Source organism: Thunnus thynnus, chromosome 3 (genome assembly GCF_963924715.1).
Source record: "Thunnus thynnus chromosome 3, fThuThy2.1, whole genome shotgun sequence".
Classification (NCBI taxonomy): domain Eukaryota; kingdom Metazoa; phylum Chordata; class Actinopteri; order Scombriformes; family Scombridae; genus Thunnus; species Thunnus thynnus.
This window is the reverse complement of record NC_089519.1, coordinates 15,121,393-15,141,386: the sequence shown is the minus strand read 5'-3', so window position 1 is coordinate 15,141,386 and position 19,994 is coordinate 15,121,393. Positions and strand designations below refer to the sequence as shown.

Here is a 19,994-nt window from a genome sequence, read left to right as displayed (position 1 = left end):
CTTGTTTTACATGTTTTGGTTCTAGCAGTGTGAGACTTGACTGAAACATTCAAAATATGGAAGATGTGTAGAAAGAACAGTCGTCAATTTTATATAATAGAAATACTTTTTAATTTCAAGGTTCATCACAGGCTTAAATCGTAAACAAGATATTTAAAAATGCAGATTTCATTTTTATCGTCATTCGAACTCCGTTTCTCATTCGCTCTCTGTGTCACTGTCGATCAGGCACGCACGCACACCACAGACTAAACACAAAGAAAACAAAAGTGACTAGAGATTCTGCTGGATTAAAATGATCCACTGTGGACTCACCTCAAGACCACACACACACACACACACACACACACACACACACACACACACACACACACACACACACACACACACACACACACACACACACACACACACACACACACACACACACACACCATTCACTCTTCTGGCGCACACACAAAAAGAAAGGTCTGCATCGTGGGGAGGGGGGGTTGTGTTGATGTCTGTAGTAACTTCTACCTGGACAAAGCAGAGATCCTGAGAAGGACAAACACAAATATATCAGTTTTATTTTCACACTGAATTTGTAACATTTTTACTCAAGCAGCTCCTGATTGGTCTATGACATCATCTGTATATGTATAAGAACCAAATACAAGCGAAACGTAACATGCTACTTGTTGTGCGTGTGTTGATGCGACTCACTGTAGCTTGTCCTGTAACAGCTCCAACCTCTGCCGATCAACGTAGCGTGAGAAGAGGGAGAGCAGGTTGGGAGGTGTGAAGAGGGGAGGAGAGAGGGAAGAGGAGGGAACACTGAGAAGCTCCCTCGTCACTGAAAACACCAACTCAGTCCTGGATGGGGAGAAAAGGTTGGATGGTGTGGGTACAACACAACAGAAATGGGAAAAAAAAAGAGATTCAAAGAGGGGGGAACTAAACCTTTTTTCATCACTGACACGCAAAAACACACAGCGGCTCACCATCGATTGTCGTCCATGAGTTGACAGTTGGGGTCAGAGCTTTGCATCCTCTCTCCTTCACTCAAGATCAGATACAGCAGTGTCACACCGAACTACACGGAAACAAGCGGAGATGTGTGTGTTTGATGCTTAGTTGGACATTTTTCTTACTGTCAAAAAAATCCCCTTGTTTCATTTTTAAAAAAGCTCAGTTATTTCATCAAACAGCTGGAAACTGCACTTTTTAGCAAACAATACTCAAACAGGTGTAAATAAAACATTTGCTGGGCACTAGTGAGTATTCAGTCAGCAGGACAGTGTGTGTAGAACATACACTCAACAGTGTGTGTTTCATGGTAATAAATGAACATGTCAGCCAGTGCAACAGTGTGACTCATTGATGTATTAAATCATTTTTGGACAACAATGGAGCTCTATGGCACAGAGGAACAAGACAGATAATGAGTTAATGAGTTCCTGTATGTTTTCCTCAGGCTGCATCGTGTGTGTGTGTGTGAGTGTGAGTGTGAGTGTGTACCTTGTTGTGCAGTACTGTGGCCAGTTGGCCCTCGTTGCCCTGAAGCTCCTGGAGCAAGTCTGTGAGGGCAGAGCTCGACAATGACTGGATCACTGTAGACACCGGCTCCACTAACCAGCACAGCACCTAAACAGGAGGGCAGAGACAGAACATGGAAGGCAACGGCTGGTTAACAACTTGCAAGGTGAGCAGGTTGCTGTGATGTCTGCCAAAGCTCCACCTACACTAGCTATATAAAAATGAATACACTTTTGTGAAATAAAACATGAGCATTTAGGGAAAAAAAGCTGAGCAGAGGCACGGTTTCCCACAGCAACTGCATATATTGAATGATTGAGGTTACTGTTATCTACTATTATTACTACTACTATTATCTACAAACAAAAGTGATCCCAAGAGAAGATGCATCAGGATGTAGCTAGCTTACCACCTCTGAATATGTAGAATAAATGCAGAACTAGTTAATTAATATCTATATTAATGAATGTTGTAATGAACATTGTGCAAACTGCATCCACTCTGCCAAGGCTACACACAATCCTCATCAACATTTATCTTAATTAGAGCTCAAGTATTTTAAGATGTTTTGTAAACTAAAATGTGTTATACAAGTAGCGTAGCTCCTTTCAGGAATAGCTCAGTGCATGGTTGAGAGAGAGTGTGTTTTAACGTCTCACTCTACTACTCCGTGCTGGTACTCTGCTGCTGTGGATCGTAATGGAGCAGTTTTATAATTGTCCGTTGTCCAACTGAGTATTGATAACACACTTAGTATTTTATTTGAATGTGGGCACTGATGCTCGAAAATGAACTAAATGGGTTTTATTTCTATAAAAAAAAAAAAAAAAAAAAAAAAAAAAAAAAAAGGAAGCAAAACGATGGTGGGGGTGGTGGGACTGTCACATGTTTATGTATTTTACATATGTTAGGGATACTACTGACACTGCCTTTGACCAGGACACCCCCCCTGCTCCCACGTAGTAAGGATGGATAAATGTAAGTGTATGTATGTAGGAACACAGTCCTCACAGCTGGACTTGGGTAGGTTTCAGTGGAACAGCCTGTATTTAGGTGTGAAAATGATGTGGCGTGGTTGTTGAGATGGTTACCTGGTCTTGCTTGTCCTTCTTTGCCAGAGCGGGAAGGTTGCGGGCAATCGCCATGACAACGGCGGCGGCCTGGGGTGAGGGCAGGAAGGGGAGGAGCCTAGAAATGAGCCGCTTGCCCTTCCTCACCGACATGATCATCACACACTGCTCATCACTCACTCTTATGAGAGGAAGAGAAACAGAATTACTGTGTGTAAAAGTTGTAGGATTGCCATGTGCAGCCCAGGTGTTTCTCTATTCATTCATTTAATCTATCCCTTCTTCCTACCTGTCGTCCCACTCCTTCTCCTGCAGAGAGCTGCACAGCTGCATGGTGTTGGTTTTGTGCTGCTCCAGCAAAGCTTCCCTGTCCTCCTCTGGTGCATGGACAAAACGTTTCTCAAAGTCTTGAACCTCCAGCAGCAAACTGTACATCTGAATAGGGTCACAGAGGTGTTTTTAGGATCCAGGAGTGGTTCCTACAGTTTGGTTGAACATGTGGAAGATTTGTTGGACATACACAGCCATCCTCATCCTACCTTTTCCACAGTGTACAGGATCTGTCTCCTCTTATTCCAAACCTGCTTCTCTCTCTTCTCCTGGAGACAGACAGGCAGACAGACAGTCAGGCAAACTGACCAACAGGACTTAATAATGGACAGGAGAAAAGCTCCAGAATAAATTAATGAGGAAATATTCAAGAAAAAGCAGACTGAAGATGAAAATGCTTTATGCCTGTATTAGTCTTTAGAACCACAACAAAAATGATGACACTGACCACATGACCAAAGCCAGGCAATCAGAAATAAACAAACTACCAGAAATCATCCTTACTGGTACAGTAGCAGTCAAAAGTTTGGACGCTTTCCCATTCATTTTAATGAGAAAGACTGGTTGTGTCTAGTGAGTGAGTGTGAGTCATTCCCTGTTTACTATATGGTACAAAATATTTGCCCTCCACCATTTTATTTGAGAGACAGACTTTTGAGTGTGTAAATTTATCCACTATCTAATGCCCTCAAAAATTACACAATGTAACAGAAAAAAGTAGTGTCTGTGGCATGTACACTACTATCTGCTAAAAATCCCACAATGCTAAAAATTGGTTACAAATGATGATGATTATTAAAGTCCAGTGTGAAGGATTTAGTGGCATCTAGTGGTGAGGTTGTAGATTTCAACCAACTAAATATCCCTCCCCTTCCAAGTTTGTAGGAGTACTCAAGCATGAATGATCTCTAGAGTCAGTGCTTGGTTTGTCCGTTCTGGGCTATTGTAGAAACATGGTGGTGAAACATGGTGGGCTCCCTAGAAGAGGACACGCCCCCTATGTAGATATAAAGGGCTCATTCTAAGGTAACGAAAACACAACGATTCTTATTTTCAGGTGATTATACACTAATTAAAACATACTTATTTCTGCCAAGTCTGATCTGCTGGATGCCACAAATGTTACTGTTCACTATTAAGTGAACTTCTTAGAATCTATGATACAGGGAGTGGGAGTGAAAGACTAAGAGTCCACAGCCATGACAGTAGCTCTGTGAGGCTGTACTTTAGCACAGCATGTCAGTATGCTAACATGCTAAGCTGATGTTTAGTAGGGCTGTTGGACAAATTTTGGGAGTTGACTATAATTTGAATAGTAAAAAAAGAAAAAGATACTTATCAAATGCTGAAACTACTATTTGAATGTGTGTGTGTGTTTTTTGTTTTTTTTATATATTTTTTATTAAATGCGTTGGCTAACGTTAGCAAATTTTGCCCTTCTCGTCTTGGCCTACCCGCATGTGAAAACAAAACACTTTTGTCATGTCTGATGAACAATGAAGTTTTCTGATTCTGAATGAATCACGATCTCACATTCAATGTGCTAACGTCAACGTCTTACATTACATATCAGAAATGGTAGAAAGCGATGCACCCACAGAGATCACCACTTCTGACCATTTAAGAAGTGATGTGTGGAAAGTTTTTGGATTTCTGTCAACAAATGAAAAACGTTTTAGAAAAGCGGGCCCACAGTAAAAGACTTGAGCCCAATGATCAGTGCTGCGTTTTGGGGTTTGGACACAGAACTCACACTCGCACCTTCATTCGGGCTTGAAGTGCATCTTGACCCAAATAACGTCACGTATTGAGAGCAAGAAAGCTATCACCTGTTTATTGGTAATGTTGGAATGCCCTCTAGTGGACACAACATATAACGACCACATGCTGATAGTGGCATTGGGAATGCATAAGCCTGTGTATACATTTATGTGATCATAAACCAAAGTATTGAACAAACTGAAATGTTGACCTGATGATGGCTCTAGATGAAAAGTCAGAGGGTCATCAAAGTCATTAGCATTCATCCTCTAGAGGCATGAGTAACTATACAAAATGTCACAGCAATTTATCAGATTGTTTCAAGACATTTCACAAAGAGCCAAAAATGTCAACCTCATGGTGGCGCTAGCGGAAAAGACCCAAGATCACCAAAGTCAGGAGGTTACCATGAATATAGACAGACTGAACTTTTCATTGAGGGGTTAAAAAGAGAACATTGTGTAAAACAATGAAAAATGCAAACATGCCTCGTCATCTGTGCGAGTTGTCACCACCGCATCAATCATCTTGCGGGGGTTGTTGACACTGGAGACCGTCAGCTTACCCAGAGAGCCTGCAAACTGAACTGTTGACAAACACGAGTTGACATTCAGTAGAAGTCTCCAGTAGTGTGTGTTTGATCACATATTTTGGAGAGCAGATAATATTCTGGTGAGTTTTGCTGTTTCTTACCTGGTCTATAGGTGTGTTCAAGCTTGGCAACCTGTGGAGTGATGAGTTTGGTGGTGTGTTCCTTCTTGCTGCTGTCTCTCTCTCTTTCCTGACGTTTCTCCATCTTTTCATAGTAGTTCTACATGTGTACACACACACACACACAGTAAGCTCAGAAACCGAGTTCACAACTCTTCAAGGAATGATTACAGGATTTCTGCAACAACTTAAATTTAAGACTTTTTAAATATAAGAAGTAATTTAAGTAGTAAGTAATTTATAGGTATCTAATATTCAAATCTAGATCCAGCTGTGTTGAACAATAACTCCACATGATATAGTCAAATAATGTGACCTGGACCCAGGATCATATTAGTTAAATTGACACTTGTCCATTTTAAGTGGATGAATGTCGTAGCTACTGTGACTAACTTTTTTTGAGGAAATTGAATTCAAGAATTTTTAAGATTTTTATTGTTATTCCATTTCAATTATAAGAGCTTGAATGAAGCTTCAGTCCAGATGCTGGTTCCAGCCTCCAAAATGAATGAAAAATTTGCTTCCTTTCCTTATCTGATATTATTTTAAATAAAACTTCTTTGGGTCTTGGACTCTTGGTCGGATAAAACAAGGAAGTTTAAGGCACCCTGGCCTCCGGGGAAAATGTGTTTTTTTAACTACTTTATGAAATTTTACAGATTAAGCAATTAATAAATAAAATCAATAGATAATGATTAGTTGCAGCTCTAATATGTATCTGTACTTGGCTCTCAGTTTCCTTACAGAGATTCACATACAGTACCAGTCAAAAGTTTGCACACACTTTCTCATTTAAGGGAATTGGAAGGTGTGTTCAAACTTTTGACTGGTACTATACATCCCTATCTGAACTGACTAGGAGGTGTGCTACACCAATGAAAAACACATTGAAGAGCCAGATTATTTCCACTTAACACAGCTAACAATAAAGATAACTACATCAACAACCAACCTGATAGTAGTAGTCATCCAGGTAAGGGTCAGTACTTTGCAGTTGCATCATCTGGATCTTGGTTACCCATTCCTTCTCTTTCTGAGTCATCAGGTTACTGTAGGGGTCCCTGTTGCGCCGGTCCCCTCCAATCCTGCCACGGTCCCTGCAGGGAGGTAAAGAGACAAAGATCGAGTCAAGTCAGTTTTATTTATATAGCACCAAATCATCTCAGTGCACTTTTCATATAGACCAGGTCTAGACTGTACTCTTTAATTTACAGAAACCAAACATTCTCCCATGAGCGAGTACTTGGCGACAGCGGCAAGGAAAAACTCCCCTTTAATGGGAGGAAATCTCAAGCAGAAGCGGGCTCTAGGTGGGCGGCCATCATCACAGTTCTGAGTGGCAATGCAGCTCTATTAATGTTCATATATGTCTGCACACGCGCACACACACTTCCTTACCCTCCTCGGCTCTGCATGCGCTGAGTGAGCATGCGGCGGTGCTGGGGGTGGAGATGGGTGGTGTTGTGCCGGATGGGTGGCGTGTGGTTGAGGGGGCCATGAGGGGGCGGCGGGCCCATTCGGTGACCATGTGGAGGAGGGGGTCCCCCGAAGAAAGGCCTGAAACCACCACCACCTGGTAGCAAAGGAGGCGCTGGACCACGGGGAAAACCGGCCACCTGGTGAGAGACAGACAGACAAGATTTGAGTGTTAGAGAACAATTCATGTGAAACAGTGAAGGACTGGAGCTGCTCTGCCAGTATTACTCTTCTCAGAAGCACTTTCCTGTAAAGTTCTGCTCTCGTAATGTGGTTTCAAGGTTACACACAGTAAAAGATATGACTTCACTCTGAATTTGTTTTTTTCCCTCTTTTGACAAAGGTAAGTGTTTTCTCCTGTTTCCAGTCTCTCAGTTGAGCTGGGCTGAACATGTCTAATACTATCAGTATCTCTGTACTGAAAACACAGAAGTAAAATTGATGTCAGTCTTCTCATCTGAGAACAGCTAAGACAACAAGCAATTGCATTTCTCAAAATGTCCAGAGTAGTCATCCCACTAGTGCTGAAGTCAAAAAATACACCCCCTTCTTCATTCTCACTACAATTGCTACTAGATTTACTAGAATTTCTTTCTTTGTTTTGTATGTCTGCTCCTTTTGAAATGTATGTTTTCTTTTCCATATTGTGTATGTCATTAGTGCTTTGATGATGTCTCTTAATTATATTATTTTTCCTGTACAATCATTTTAGTCTCCTGTATGACGTCACTTCTGCGGCAAACCACAGTTCCCAGGAAGAATCATTACAGTCTCCAATTATCTTATTCTCAAAGTGTTACCTATAACGAATGTTGTACTGTGTATCTAAGAAACAGGCTGTTATCAGAACCATACCAAATTTAAAATACTGTGAGTGTGTGTGTGTGTGTGTTACTAACCTGAGAGTTGAGCAGCTGGGCCCGTTGAATCTGAGACAGAACTGGACCAACTCCGGGAGGGAACGGGCCGCGACACAGTGGAGAGTTCTGAACAAAAACAGCAAATAGAAACTTCATATCCCTGGAAAAACGGAAATGGTAGATTCTTTGTCTCTCCTTAATCAGAAATACATTACTATTTACTACAGAAATAGTTTGCCATTTTGGGAAATAAACTCATTTGGTTTCTTGCTGTGAGTTAGAAGATTGATCATATCTGTACCGTAAATATGAAGCTACCACCAGCAGCTGGCTAACTTAGCATAGCATAAAGACTGGAAACAAGGGAAACAGCTAGCTTGGCTCTGTCCAAAAATTAAAAAAAACCTACCTACAAGCACCTCTAAAGCTCACTAACTAACATTATAGGTTGTTTGTTTAATCTGTATAAAAACTGAAAAGAAAAAAACAACAGTTTGCTGTTTTACTGGGGCAATGTATGTTGACCAGGACCAGTTGCCAGGTAACCAGCAGAAATTCCCAGAAGTTACTGGTCCCAGGCAAAATACAGTCCAGTTAGTGTGCGTAGTACAGCACATAGCCCCTTGTAGAATGGAAACTAGTATCAAATAATACTTCTATCCCAACACAACATGAACAGCTATTTGGCAAAAGCTTTGACCATTTTTTAGAAATGTTTTAGAAATGTTGTATATATCAAAGACAGGACATTTTAATGAAGGTCCTTTATTGAAGGGGACCTATTATGCTCATTTCAAGCTCTATATTTTTATCAGGGCAGCACATATCAGTCGTATCAAGTTGCCGCCGATGCAAACCCAACATTTCCTGCTTTTCCTGCTTCAAATTTAAAGCTTTTAAATGACTAAATAACAGGAGACTTTTATTGTGAATAATTTACAGGAAGTGAAACATGTTTCTCACTGAATTAGCGGAGCTTTGTTAGCACACTAAACCAATCGAAACAACAACATAGAGATATTTGGAGCTCTTTGTTCAGCAGATCAGTTAAAAATAATGAAGGGAGGAATAGTACAAGCAGGAACAGCCACAGTGATGATGATGATGTACCTCCAACAGGTAAACTACTTATTTTACTTAGCCGTGTTGTGTAATGGGGTCACGTCTTGGCGTGACTACCCCTAAACAATCGAAAAACGCCACAATGTTAGCAGACTGGAGCAGTGAACTGGCGCGTTGTGTGTGTGGACCATATAAAGAAATCTATCACCAGCTGAAATCGGCTCAGGCTAACAGTAGAAAAAAACGTTGGAAATTGAGCGTTCAGAGCAGTCTGAAGCTGGTGTTTTTAGCTCACAGGGATTACTTCTACTGAGCATCTGACATTGTAACATTATATATATATATATATAGAAAAGCATAATAGGTCCCCTTTAAGGGACTGCGAAAAAAAATTATAACACAAAACTAACAAAATAGCTTTGCAGACCCAATGTTGAAGCTGTTCATTGTCCAGTTCAAGTGAAATCACAGACACATTAATTCGATGACTTGTGTCATACCATTAAACTTTAAAGACCCCCAGGATGTTCCTTGATTTGATGTGCATATAAAACTGAAGAACTGAGGGGGAGGATGGAGGAGAGGAAAGGTGGAGCAGAGGAAAAACTCACAGCTATATTGAGGAGGGTGTTGGGTGACAGACGCTCAGGGAAAGGAGGAGGGTATCTGTGCTGGACCGGGGCTCTCACATGAACCGGCGTGGGGTGGTGAATCTACACATACATACAGATACAGATGTACACACAGAGAAGAGGCCGGGGTTAACAGAGACAATGGTAACTACATGTTGAGTAATATCACAACATGATGCAGCATGATAACTAAAACAAATGAATAGGACTGCTGGACACACTATGAGGGGGCTATCTGAAAAGACCAACTACATATGCAAGTATAGAAATTAAGTTCTGTGGGAAGGCTGGCTGGGCTGAATAGCATCCATATCATTTCAAGACTTTAAAAAAGTACATCTACTGTAAATATTGTATCTGTAAAGCCCCTAGAGTGTATACTGTAGAAAATGTACTGCCTCTACAAAAGTAGCATTCCAGTTATAACATATAACAATGATAATAGTTATAGTTTATAGGAGTGTTTGTCAGGTCTTTAGGAATAATGAAAAAGAGGGAATGACAGAGGAAAGATATCAGAGAGGAAACACAGAAGAGAAGAGTTGTGTGCTGCCCACCTGATGATTCATGGCGTGGCTCATTGGCTGTTTGGGTGGGGTCCCTATAGGCACTGCCCTCACCGGAGGGGAGCCAATCACAGGGGACGAAGAGCGTGGAGGTGGGACCCTCTCTGACAAATCTCGTCCTTCATCATTCCTGCCCTGAGGTGGTTGTTTGGGGAGGCCCACCTCCTTTATTATAGACATTAGTGGACTATCCTGAGGAGGAAGAAGACAGTAAATGAAAAAATTACAAATACACAGATGGCTTGTCCATGATCAACAGCTTGGCTAAGTCCTTTCCACAATGAGCCTATTGTATAAATCACATCACCACCATTTCCTGTAATTTTGAGAAATATTTTGTTACAGTTAGTGCACCATATAGTTTAGATAAATTAAAGTAACATGGGGTGTGGCCTAAAATTAGTCATACACATTAAAAGGGAAATTCCGTTTTTTTCAACCTGGACCCTATTTTCCCGTCATTTGGGGTCCAAGTGATGGGGACAAACATTTTTGGAATTGGTCCAGTTTTGACAGAGAGCGCTTCAGCTGGCAGCTGTGAAATGGGCTGCAATGTAATCCTTGGGGAATTGCACCTGTCAAAGTAATGTATGTCCACCAAAAGTACTTGTTTTTGCCACTGACAGGCTCAGATTATTATTATTAGTCTCTGACAACAAAGTTGTCACAGAAACTAGCTGCTAGTAGCAGCATAATGGCTAACTGCTTAGGGATCTACAGATGGGTGATAAATTAAAAGGAACAACAAGTACAGGTCTGAATGCTTGACCCATTCAGTGAGGGGATCCAGTGGCTCTGTTATGCTGTGGGGGGCATTTTGCTGGCATGGTTTGGGTTCACTTGTCCTCTTAGATTACCTTGCAAGGCTGCTGGATTTGCGAGATCACAACACGAGATCATGCAAGAATCCATCTTGTCAGGCTTCAAGTTATGTGCTTGTGTCCGAACCACCGGTGGTTCCGTGTAACAAACCATTTGGCATGTCAGGTTACCCTTTAGAGGGAAGGGTCACTGCAAATCAATACAAAGTTGTTGAGTGATCACCTTCATCCTATGATGAAACATTTCTATCCTGATGGGAGTGGTCTCTTCCAGGATGACAACGCCCCAATTCACAGGGCACGAGGGGTCACTGAATGGTTTGATGAGTATGAAAATGATGTGAATCACATGCTATGACCTTCCCAGTCACCAGATCTCAACCCAATTGAACACCTATGGGAGATTTTGAACCAACATATTAGACAGTGCTCTCCACAACAATCATCAAAACACCAAAGGAGGTAATATCTTTTTGAAGAATGGTGATCATCCCTCTAATAGAGTCCCAGAGACTTGTAGAATCAATGCCAAGGTGTACTGAAGCTGTTATGGCAGCACGTGGTGGCCCAAGACCTTACTAAGACACTTTATGTTGGTTTTTCCTTTGATTTGTCACCCATCTGTATATCCGGTGCAGCTTAATGGCTAAGCGAACCACCCACATATTCATCTGCGCATGGCTGTATGTTTTCACATATAAGGCTGACTTTTACTGCGGTTAGACTGTAAGCAAACTAAAAAAAAAACTGAGTGCAATGACGGATTATCCCGTGGACTATTATGAGGAAGATCTTGAGTCATTTCACTTTGACTGGCCAAGCCTATTTATTTGAACTGGAGTACACAAAGGGGAGATAAAACAAATGGAAGAGGAAAAACCATGCATGAAGGCAGAAAGGCAACAGAACTGCCAGGAAGGACAAAGTACAGTAATGGTTACCTCAGAGAAACTGCTGCTGTTCCTACAGTCACTACTCTCTTGAAGAGTGAAGAGAAAAAAACTTTTTTCTGCAGAGTCAGAACTGTAGCTGCCAGATTTGGAAAATGCCAGATTTGAAAAAAAAATCCTGAAGTGTACACGGATGAGAGTAATCTTAGCTGTGTAACTATTACAAATGGATTTACAGCGCTTGTCAACACTGTTGTCCTGGAGACTTTACTGATAACTACTCTACTTCTCTACAGACGCTGATATTATAAACAGACCCCACATATTCATCTGCACGTGCTTGTTTGTTTACATCTATGAGGCTGACTTTCACTGCAGTTGGACTGTAAGGAAACTAAAAAGTTAGTTATAATGCTGCTACAGGCGGCTAGTTGCTGTGTTTACTTTTGTTGTCAGACAATTATAATAACAATCTGAGCCTGTCAGTGGCAAAAACAAACACTTTTAGTGGACTTACTTTGACAGGCGCATTTGCCCCTAAGGATTACATTGCAGCCCTATTTGCAGCTGCTGGCTGAAACGCTCTCGCTCAGTACTGGAACAATTCCCCACTTGGACCCAAAATGATGGGAAAATAGGTCCCAGGTTGAAAAATACCAGAATTTCCCTTTAATTCAACAGCATCTTCACAGGATAGGCCACACAACTACATGGACGACCAGTGTTTGGAAGAAACAGCCAAAAGCAACAAGTGTCCCTCACCTCCATGTGTGTAACCAATCCAGGGGTGACACTCACTGGTCCGAAACCCATACTGTTCTCCCAGATACTGTGAGAGTTCATCTACAAGGAACAAGAAGAGAAATTAAATTTAGGGATCCTGAAACAAAACAATTCTACACAAATGGGCTTTAAATCAATGTTGGTTGCTCAGCCAGCCAGTTATACAAGCGTTAACCCAAATTCAGGATATCATTTCAATCTTAATTCCACTTGTTTCTCTTCCACCTGTCATTATAAAGCTAATTCAAAGAGGAGTTTCAGACCTTAGATAAGTACAATGTTTTCCAGTAAAAGCTGAGAAGCTGCTGATTAGTAAATTGTGAACATATAAATCATATGTGCATGAAAAGACTGCACAGTTGTGTCTTTTATTATTTTACATTTCCACATCATGAGCAAAACCTGATGTGGCCTAATAATTAAATGCACCACTGATTGGCCTGGAAAAAAACAAACACTTAGTATAACAGAAAGCTTCTTCTCCCACTTGTCCCATTGTATAATCTGGAATAATATAAACATAACGTGATTGCATTTTTACCAACTGCTTTGAGGGCGTTGTGGTTTACAGATCAGCACACAGAGACAGCCATTTAAACACTAACCTGGCCCATAGGAGCAGTTCCTCTGCGCAGCAAGTGTTGCTGTTGTTGGTAGCTAAGCATGGAGGAGGGAGGAGGGCCAGGAGGAAGGCCTGGAGCAGAGCAGAACACAGCAGACCTCAGTAAAACAGGGCAAATACATAGAACAATACAGCAGAGTACACCACATTGTCATATCTGTGTTTTTTCCTCATAAATCAGCAACAGCTTCTTATATGCTGAGAGACCCTTTGTGTGTTACAAACTGAAAGCGCTCTATAGCAGTGTAACCCCCACAAAATAAGATACAATTAGGCCTACAACTAAAAATTATCATTATCAATTAATTGATTTGTCATTTGATCTATAAAATATCAGAAAACTGTGAAAATGTTGATTACTGTTTCCCAAAGCCCAAGATGCTTTGTCCCGACCAACAGTCCAAAAATGATATTCATACTATGCATACTATCAGAGGACTAAAGAAACATTTAGGAAGCTGGAACCAGAGAATTTTAGCATTTTTTTAAAAAATGATTATCAAAATAGTTGCAGCTCTAGATACAACCTAAGCTAAACAATGACAACACAGCACTGTTCAGACCAAACAAAACGCATGGTGAATTATTTGATTCACTCTCTGTGTGAGTGTGTAGATTTGGATGGGTGACAAATTAATAGAAAATCCTAAATAAATGAGTAAATAAATGCTTTGATACAGGTCATGGGGTATTAGATGACATGAGAATGTTTTGAATCATTTACTATGGCCTTCACAGTCACCACAACAGTAAACAGCACTTGATGTATGTTAAACAGACGCGGAGATCTTTGACAAGGAGGAACAGGGCCTATCTTACGCCTGGCGCAAAGCGGCACCAAGCACAGTCTTTGTTAGTTTAAGACAGATGCAGTTGTCATTTTCCCATCCAGCACCCATGTTGTCAAAATAGCAAATGCACTTGCGCCACTCAGAGCGCCGATGGGCGTGTTGGTCTTAAAATGAGGTGTGGTCAGGCGCATTGTTGGCGTATTGCTATCTTGAGGCAGCAGAGAGCGATTGCGCTATTGACCAATAAAAACCTGGTCTGAGGTCAATGGCGCAATGTTTCACTGTTATGTTAAGGGAACATTATCATTATAGTAATATGCACCCACACAGGCGGGTGCACAACATACACTCTGCTTATTACACACATGGACGCGCAGCAGCGGACAAACATGCAAAAGATTACAAATAAAAGGATTATAATGTGAAGATTAATATTGTGTACATTAACATATTTTAAAAAATACATGTCATAATGCTTAGTCATAATATTTATCAGAATTAACTAATCGCAATAATGACGGATTAAATTGTTTAATTATTTGACCAAATCGTGTCGATACACGTAGGAATTTAAACAGACGGACGACAACGGATCAGACACCGATCAACTTTCCCGCTGCATCAATACATGATGACATGAGGAACACGAGGAACACATGAGGAAATAAATGAGATGAAAACAATGATTAAACTAAAGAAGGAGATAAATCTGCACAGCTTCTAGCTGCTGCCAGCAACAGGATCAGAACCTTGGAGAGCTGATCAAGACCTGATAACTGTGTTAATGATTCTTTACATGATTAAAATGAATGGTTTAATTTTTGAACAATATTTAACAAATATTCTTTAACATTTTTGAGAGTACAGTGACCAGGTTTCCATACTTTCAGCAATTAAAATCCCGGTGATTTCACTTTGCGCACGATCAGATCTGTTGCCTCTGCAGAGAAGCGTTCCTTCTTACTACTTGGCAAATGGGCCATCATAATAGCAATCCGCCAAGGTGCAAGCGCACCTGGCTCTTAAAGGGAATGGGAGATGACAATGTGATTGGTTTATGGCATGTTACGCCGAAAACACACCCACGATTAATTAGGAGACTATGGACAACCACTTTGAACCATGCGTCTGGCGCACTGACCATTTTTCTGCCGTTAAAATAGCAAAAGTGGATTTGGGCACACCCTAAATGCACTTGCACCGTGCGCTTCAGACCGTGCACTTTAGATTGTTAAAATAGGGCCCTTAAAGTTGTACTAGAGGCTTGTGGTGGAACAACACCTTGCTAAGACAATTTATGTTGGTTTTTATTTCAATCTGTCACCCAACTGCAGTCACAGATGTTAATGACTGGTACAATTCTGTTTACTTTCACACTGATGACTTAGTTCACTTGCACCATCATGTTCCACAAACTGAATTATAATGAAATTTAGTCATTAGACAGAAAGAGGATACAAGCCTCCTACTTGAAAAACTGACTGATGACTGATGTCATCAATATAAAAAAAGTTTTTATTGCATTCTTTTGTTGATCCTTCACCTGAAGTGGAGGGCCCAGAAGGCAGCTGGGGATGGGGGTGATGAGGATGCTGGTGTGGTTGAGTGGATTGTGGGATGGGAGAGGGCTGGGGCAGGACTCTGGGTCTGTCCAGGCCCTGCAGAGCAGACAGGCTTGGGGAGGGACCAGGCCTCTCTGCCGCTCCGACCCCAGCGATGGCCGGATCGGCCTCCAGGATCAGTCTGGCCAGGGACTCAGCCAAGTCACCTCCTCTTCCTCGATCCTCCACATCTGAAACGGCAATTTTACTTTAGATTTTACCTCAGGTGTATTATTGCTGTTCTTAATTTCATCACCATCATCAGTACAGGGAACAGCTACAGTAAAACAACCAGCAATTCTGTCCACTTATTCCATCAATTTGGCCTGTTGTCAACTACACTTTTGAACTTTTAAAAAATGTAATAATGTTATCAGACAATCCACAAAGCTGAAAGTGACCAGAGAAATGAACAGTATTCTTGAGTCAGTTCTGTAGCAGCATCTCTCTAATGACATTACTAACCTGGTCGAGGCAGTCCAGAGGAAGACGAGAAGTTGAGTGAAGGGAGGGATGATGGAAGGGGGAGACTACCGGCAGCGGGAGGGAGATGGGTGGCGGATGAGTCCTCAGCTCCTCCTAAATTTGATTCCCCTCCCATCCCCCCTCCTCCCAACCCCAGCCCTCCCAGCCCGTCCCGCTCATCGAGCTCAGCGAGGCGCTTGTGTTCCTCCTGCCAGTCATCATCTGAAAGAGCAAAGGAGCCAAAAGTGTTGGTGTTTGTTCTGTGATAATGAGTCATCTATTCTGCAAGCTTACACTTTTTCTAAGGCCATATGAGTTTTTTTTCCTCCTTTTGGCTGCAAACTTTGAATAATTGTCTCAATGTTGTTTTCACAACCACAGCGGTAGGTGAGCAACAATGATACAGGACACCTACAGTTACCATACAATCACTTCACTTTGTTTTACTAGAAGTAAACATGACTCACCGATGGCCCCAGCTCCAAAGGTGTCATCGTTGAACTGATCAATTTCATCTTCTTCTTCTATCAGTCCCTCGTCTTCCTCCTCCAAGGTACAGTCTTCATCCAAGGACTGCAAAGACAGCAGGGCAGAGAGACAGAGGGACATTACGATAGATGGCGAGACAAGGAATAGTGTAAGGAGGCAGGACATGGAGACATGGTAAAGGAGTGACCAGTTGAGGTAAAGAAGATGATGAAGGGAGGGAAGACAACAGTCGAAACATTAATTGTGAGAGGGAGAAAGACAAGAAAAAGGGAGAGGAAAAGTGAATAGTGACATGAATAAGAATTACTATCAGATGTAATGAAGGGTTGGGAACAAGAAAAAAAAAGGATAAATATTTTTAAATGACAGGTTTTTACAAAAACACTAGTAATAACTACTAACCAGTAATAAAAGGTTTTGTAACCTCAACAATGAGAAATTAAAATAAAACGTTTTTTTAGAATTTGAAATATATTCTCAATTCTTTGTCAGATTACTAGAATTTCATCAACTGGGAAGATCTTTTTTTCCCTGCTGATTGACATGCATTAACATACAGTCTTCAATTGTAATATTAGGCTGCAGAATCAGACTCTCATGACCAAGTTTGGTTGAAAGCAAAATTATTTACATTAATTTGACTGGTATCTATCCAACTGTGAAAATGTATGCAACACCAGAAATGAATTCAGGAAAGGAGACATCCTCTGATTCCCTTGTTTGTCCCGAACAACAGTTAACAACTCAAAAATATTTAGTTTACCTTTCATTCAAACCAGAAAAAAATTTAGAAGCTGATATCAGAAAATTTGGACATTTTGTTTTTAAAGAATGACTCAAAATGATTGATGATTAATTTAGTAGTTGGCAACTAATCGGTTGATCGACTACTCGTTGCAGCTCTATATTGATTAGACCTGTGCTTTTCCTGCCATGATAGGTATGAATTCTCTGCTGTGCAAACGGTCAATCGGGTTCCATAATGTGAATATTCTGTGCTGATTATCTTTTATTGATACATTGATTTAATATCCAGAGTTTTGTTAATCAATACTAAAGTGTATCTACGGTGGTTGGAGATGCTCTAGAGAGGTTGCTATTAAGAAATAATTATTGGATGTGCTGCATCACATACCCTTGCAGGGGAATGTGCCAATGCCATCTAATCACAGCTTCTCTAAACGGCACCGTTAAATGTGAGGATTTACTCACTGTGAGCGGGAAACTGGCGACTTCTGACTGCTGCTGAAAACAAGCACTGAGACCCGGGGAGACATGGGAGCAGCTGCTTGCTAACAGCTACGTGTGTTTACAGCAGAGAGCAGAAGGGAGGACAGACGTCTCACTCAACTACTCTGTGCTGCGACTCTGCTGCTGCTCCGGATGCTCACGGAGCAGGCACTTACAGTTTGTAATTGTAGCGTCCATCATACGACTGAGTATTGATAGAATGCATTTTACAAATTAGAGTTTTTTTATTTGATGGACGTGGGCACTGATACGCGAAAATGAATTAACTACTATTAAAAATTTTTTTAAAAAAAAAAGCAAAATGATGGTGGGCAAGCAATGTAATTAGTGTACAGTGTTTCCCCTATAACTGTACAGGCCTGGAGGGACGTCAGGCCAACGAGAACATCCACCGGGCCAAAAAAATCTTGTTTTAATGCCAAAAATGGATTTGAAAATCAATAACATTTGGGGGCCTCTTCGCAGTGCTGTTCTGAAATGTGAGTCAACCTCTGTGTTGTTGGAGGAAACTCATAGTAGTGTAGCTGCTTTAAGGAATAGGGCAGTGCGTAATGTGTACGCTCAGTGAGTGTGTGGTTGAGCGAGTGGCAGAAAAACAACAGTAAATGTGAGGGGAGCGGAGGAAAAGGTTATCAGTAAGTTGTCAGTCTGGCAGTAAATGTACAGTACAGGCTACAGTGTGTCAGTTAATAAATGCTGCAGATTCTCAAGACCAAGGAAAACCTTGTCTGTGTTTTCCCCAACTTCTGGAAAACTGAAGGGAGTTAGTGACAATGGGTTAGCCTAACCTGACCATGCTCACTTAAAGTGGACTGACCATTAAAGTGGACCAACTGTTCCCATTTTAATGTCAATCTCAGCCGCTCCTTTACAGAGAATGAAGAAATGTCTGGCTGCTGAGTTTCTCCCGAGTACCAGTAACCCCCCTCCCCCATGAACTTTTCTACTTAATGTCTCCATAGAAATTCTCAAAAATTATATAAAAAAAAATAATCCTTTGAACCAAAGGCCTGATAGTTTATTAACTTTCCACTTTAGTAAATCTGCTGATTTAAGGCAAGTCATACAGAGGGTCAAGTTTATAAAGAAACTAACGGGTTACTGCATTACCCCACTTTGCAGTCATATTGCCTCAGTGTTTCTTAAAATATAAAATGGCCCTGGGCTCAGTGCATCAAACACTTGATTTCACTACACATTATACTAAAAATGTATGGAGTGGACTACTTGGTTTAACTTGGAAAATTAACCATCAATCTGCTGCTGGTAATGTCACATGGACTATAGTAATGAATGGATGAGACGATGGTTCAATTTTAGACTCAACTGGTGGCGTAGAGCGAGTGAGAACTCTTAAGTTAATATAATAATTTCTTTCCAAAAATATCTATCCTTACTTGGCTTAGCTAGCATGATAAAATTACAAGTAGCACAAGGCTGATCGACTGAGGTCAAAGTGTGCCAAGTTAGTTTTAGTAGTGAGTGAGAATTCAGTTTGACTTCAATATATGTACATATATATATATAGCTTTATCAGTACTTTAGAAGATTAGGCAATTATCTTATATTATGACATTATAATATTAGTTAGCCAAGTCAACAATGACCGAGCGTGGTTTCTCACCGTGAAAAACGTAACTGCATAGCAGATAAACTAGATATAACGTCAAGTGTACCAGTTAGGAGCTGGCTTTTAAACAATCAAATTCAAATAATGAATATATGGAATTGATACAAATGAAGACTTCTTCTCTGTAACTAGCAAGACCACCCGTTAGCCACAATGCTACATGCTGACGTTACATTACGCAGTTCCCACGTCGATGGAAAAATGCTGCTCTAAAACTAACAAATAAGATACTGTCTGGTAACCGTTTATAGCTAGCATACACGGACCTTTCATAACTGTGGTTAATTTATGAAACAATAGGCTCATCCTCTTCAACAGGGGAAGGGAGCGCTCAATTACCCTCCGGCTCATGACACTAGGAAAGCGGGCGGCTTCACAGGCCGCCAGCCACATTGGATTTGGCAGACGCATAAACATTAGACAACACTCACCATAAAAATCACACACAGTCTGGAATTGCTACCCGCTCTAAGCAAAACGTCTGACATTGTCTTCAGGAAAGTGGCATATTAGTTTTTGTGGATATTATACTCACCTGAAATCGAAACATCTATCTTTCTGGAGAAGAAGCGCATCGGGAGCGAGGCGGCGCGCAAATGACGCAGTAACGACGTTCACTTGAACGTGTGTTACGGAGCGACGTGAACGAGCACGTATTTGGGCAT

At 41.1% G+C, this 19,994-nt stretch overlaps 1 protein-coding gene across 2 annotated transcripts; it reads right to left on the bottom strand.

Annotated features, from left to right (window-relative positions):
* Positions 1 to 87: 87 nt before the first annotated feature.
* On the bottom strand, positions 88 to 19,964 carry patl1 (PAT1 homolog 1, processing body mRNA decay factor). 2 transcript variants are annotated; one of them, XM_067584419.1, is made up of 20 exons: positions 19,865 to 19,964; positions 16,427 to 16,532; positions 15,960 to 16,181; positions 15,437 to 15,685; positions 13,086 to 13,174; positions 12,460 to 12,540; positions 9,978 to 10,178; positions 9,400 to 9,501; positions 7,766 to 7,852; positions 6,789 to 7,006; positions 6,343 to 6,487; positions 5,373 to 5,490; positions 5,168 to 5,265; positions 3,128 to 3,187; positions 2,878 to 3,023; positions 2,610 to 2,769; positions 1,501 to 1,626; positions 984 to 1,075; positions 706 to 855; positions 88 to 537 (listed from the first exon to the last, which is right to left on the bottom strand). In XM_067584419.1, the coding sequence occupies exons 1-20, from the start codon at positions 19,877 to 19,879 to the stop codon at positions 516 to 518; spliced, it is 2,487 nt and encodes an 828-aa protein (XP_067440520.1). In that variant the 5' UTR covers positions 19,880 to 19,964; the 3' UTR covers positions 88 to 515. The 2 variants fall into 2 exon arrangements, with proteins under 2 accessions (XP_067440520.1, XP_067440519.1); XM_067584418.1 differs by lacking the exon at positions 19,865 to 19,964 and adding an exon at positions 19,761 to 19,849.
* Positions 19,965 to 19,994: the final 30 nt, after the last annotated feature.

What these genes read in the sequence shown, in the direction of transcription:
- patl1 (XM_067584418.1), bottom strand. Translation starts at nt 19,817, where the DNA reads ATGTCAGACGTTTTGCTTAGAGCGGGTAGCAATTCCAGACTGTGTGTG. An exon ending in CTCTGGACTGCCTCGACCAG is followed by an intron (nt 15,686 to 15,959) that starts GTTAGTAATGTC and finishes TTGCCGTTTCAG; the next exon opens with ATGTGGAGGATCGAGGAAGA. An exon ending in CCCAGCTGCTCAACTCTCAG is followed by an intron (nt 7,007 to 7,765) that starts GTTAGTAACACA and finishes GTCTCTCACCAG; the next exon opens with GTGGCCGGTTTTCCCCGTGG.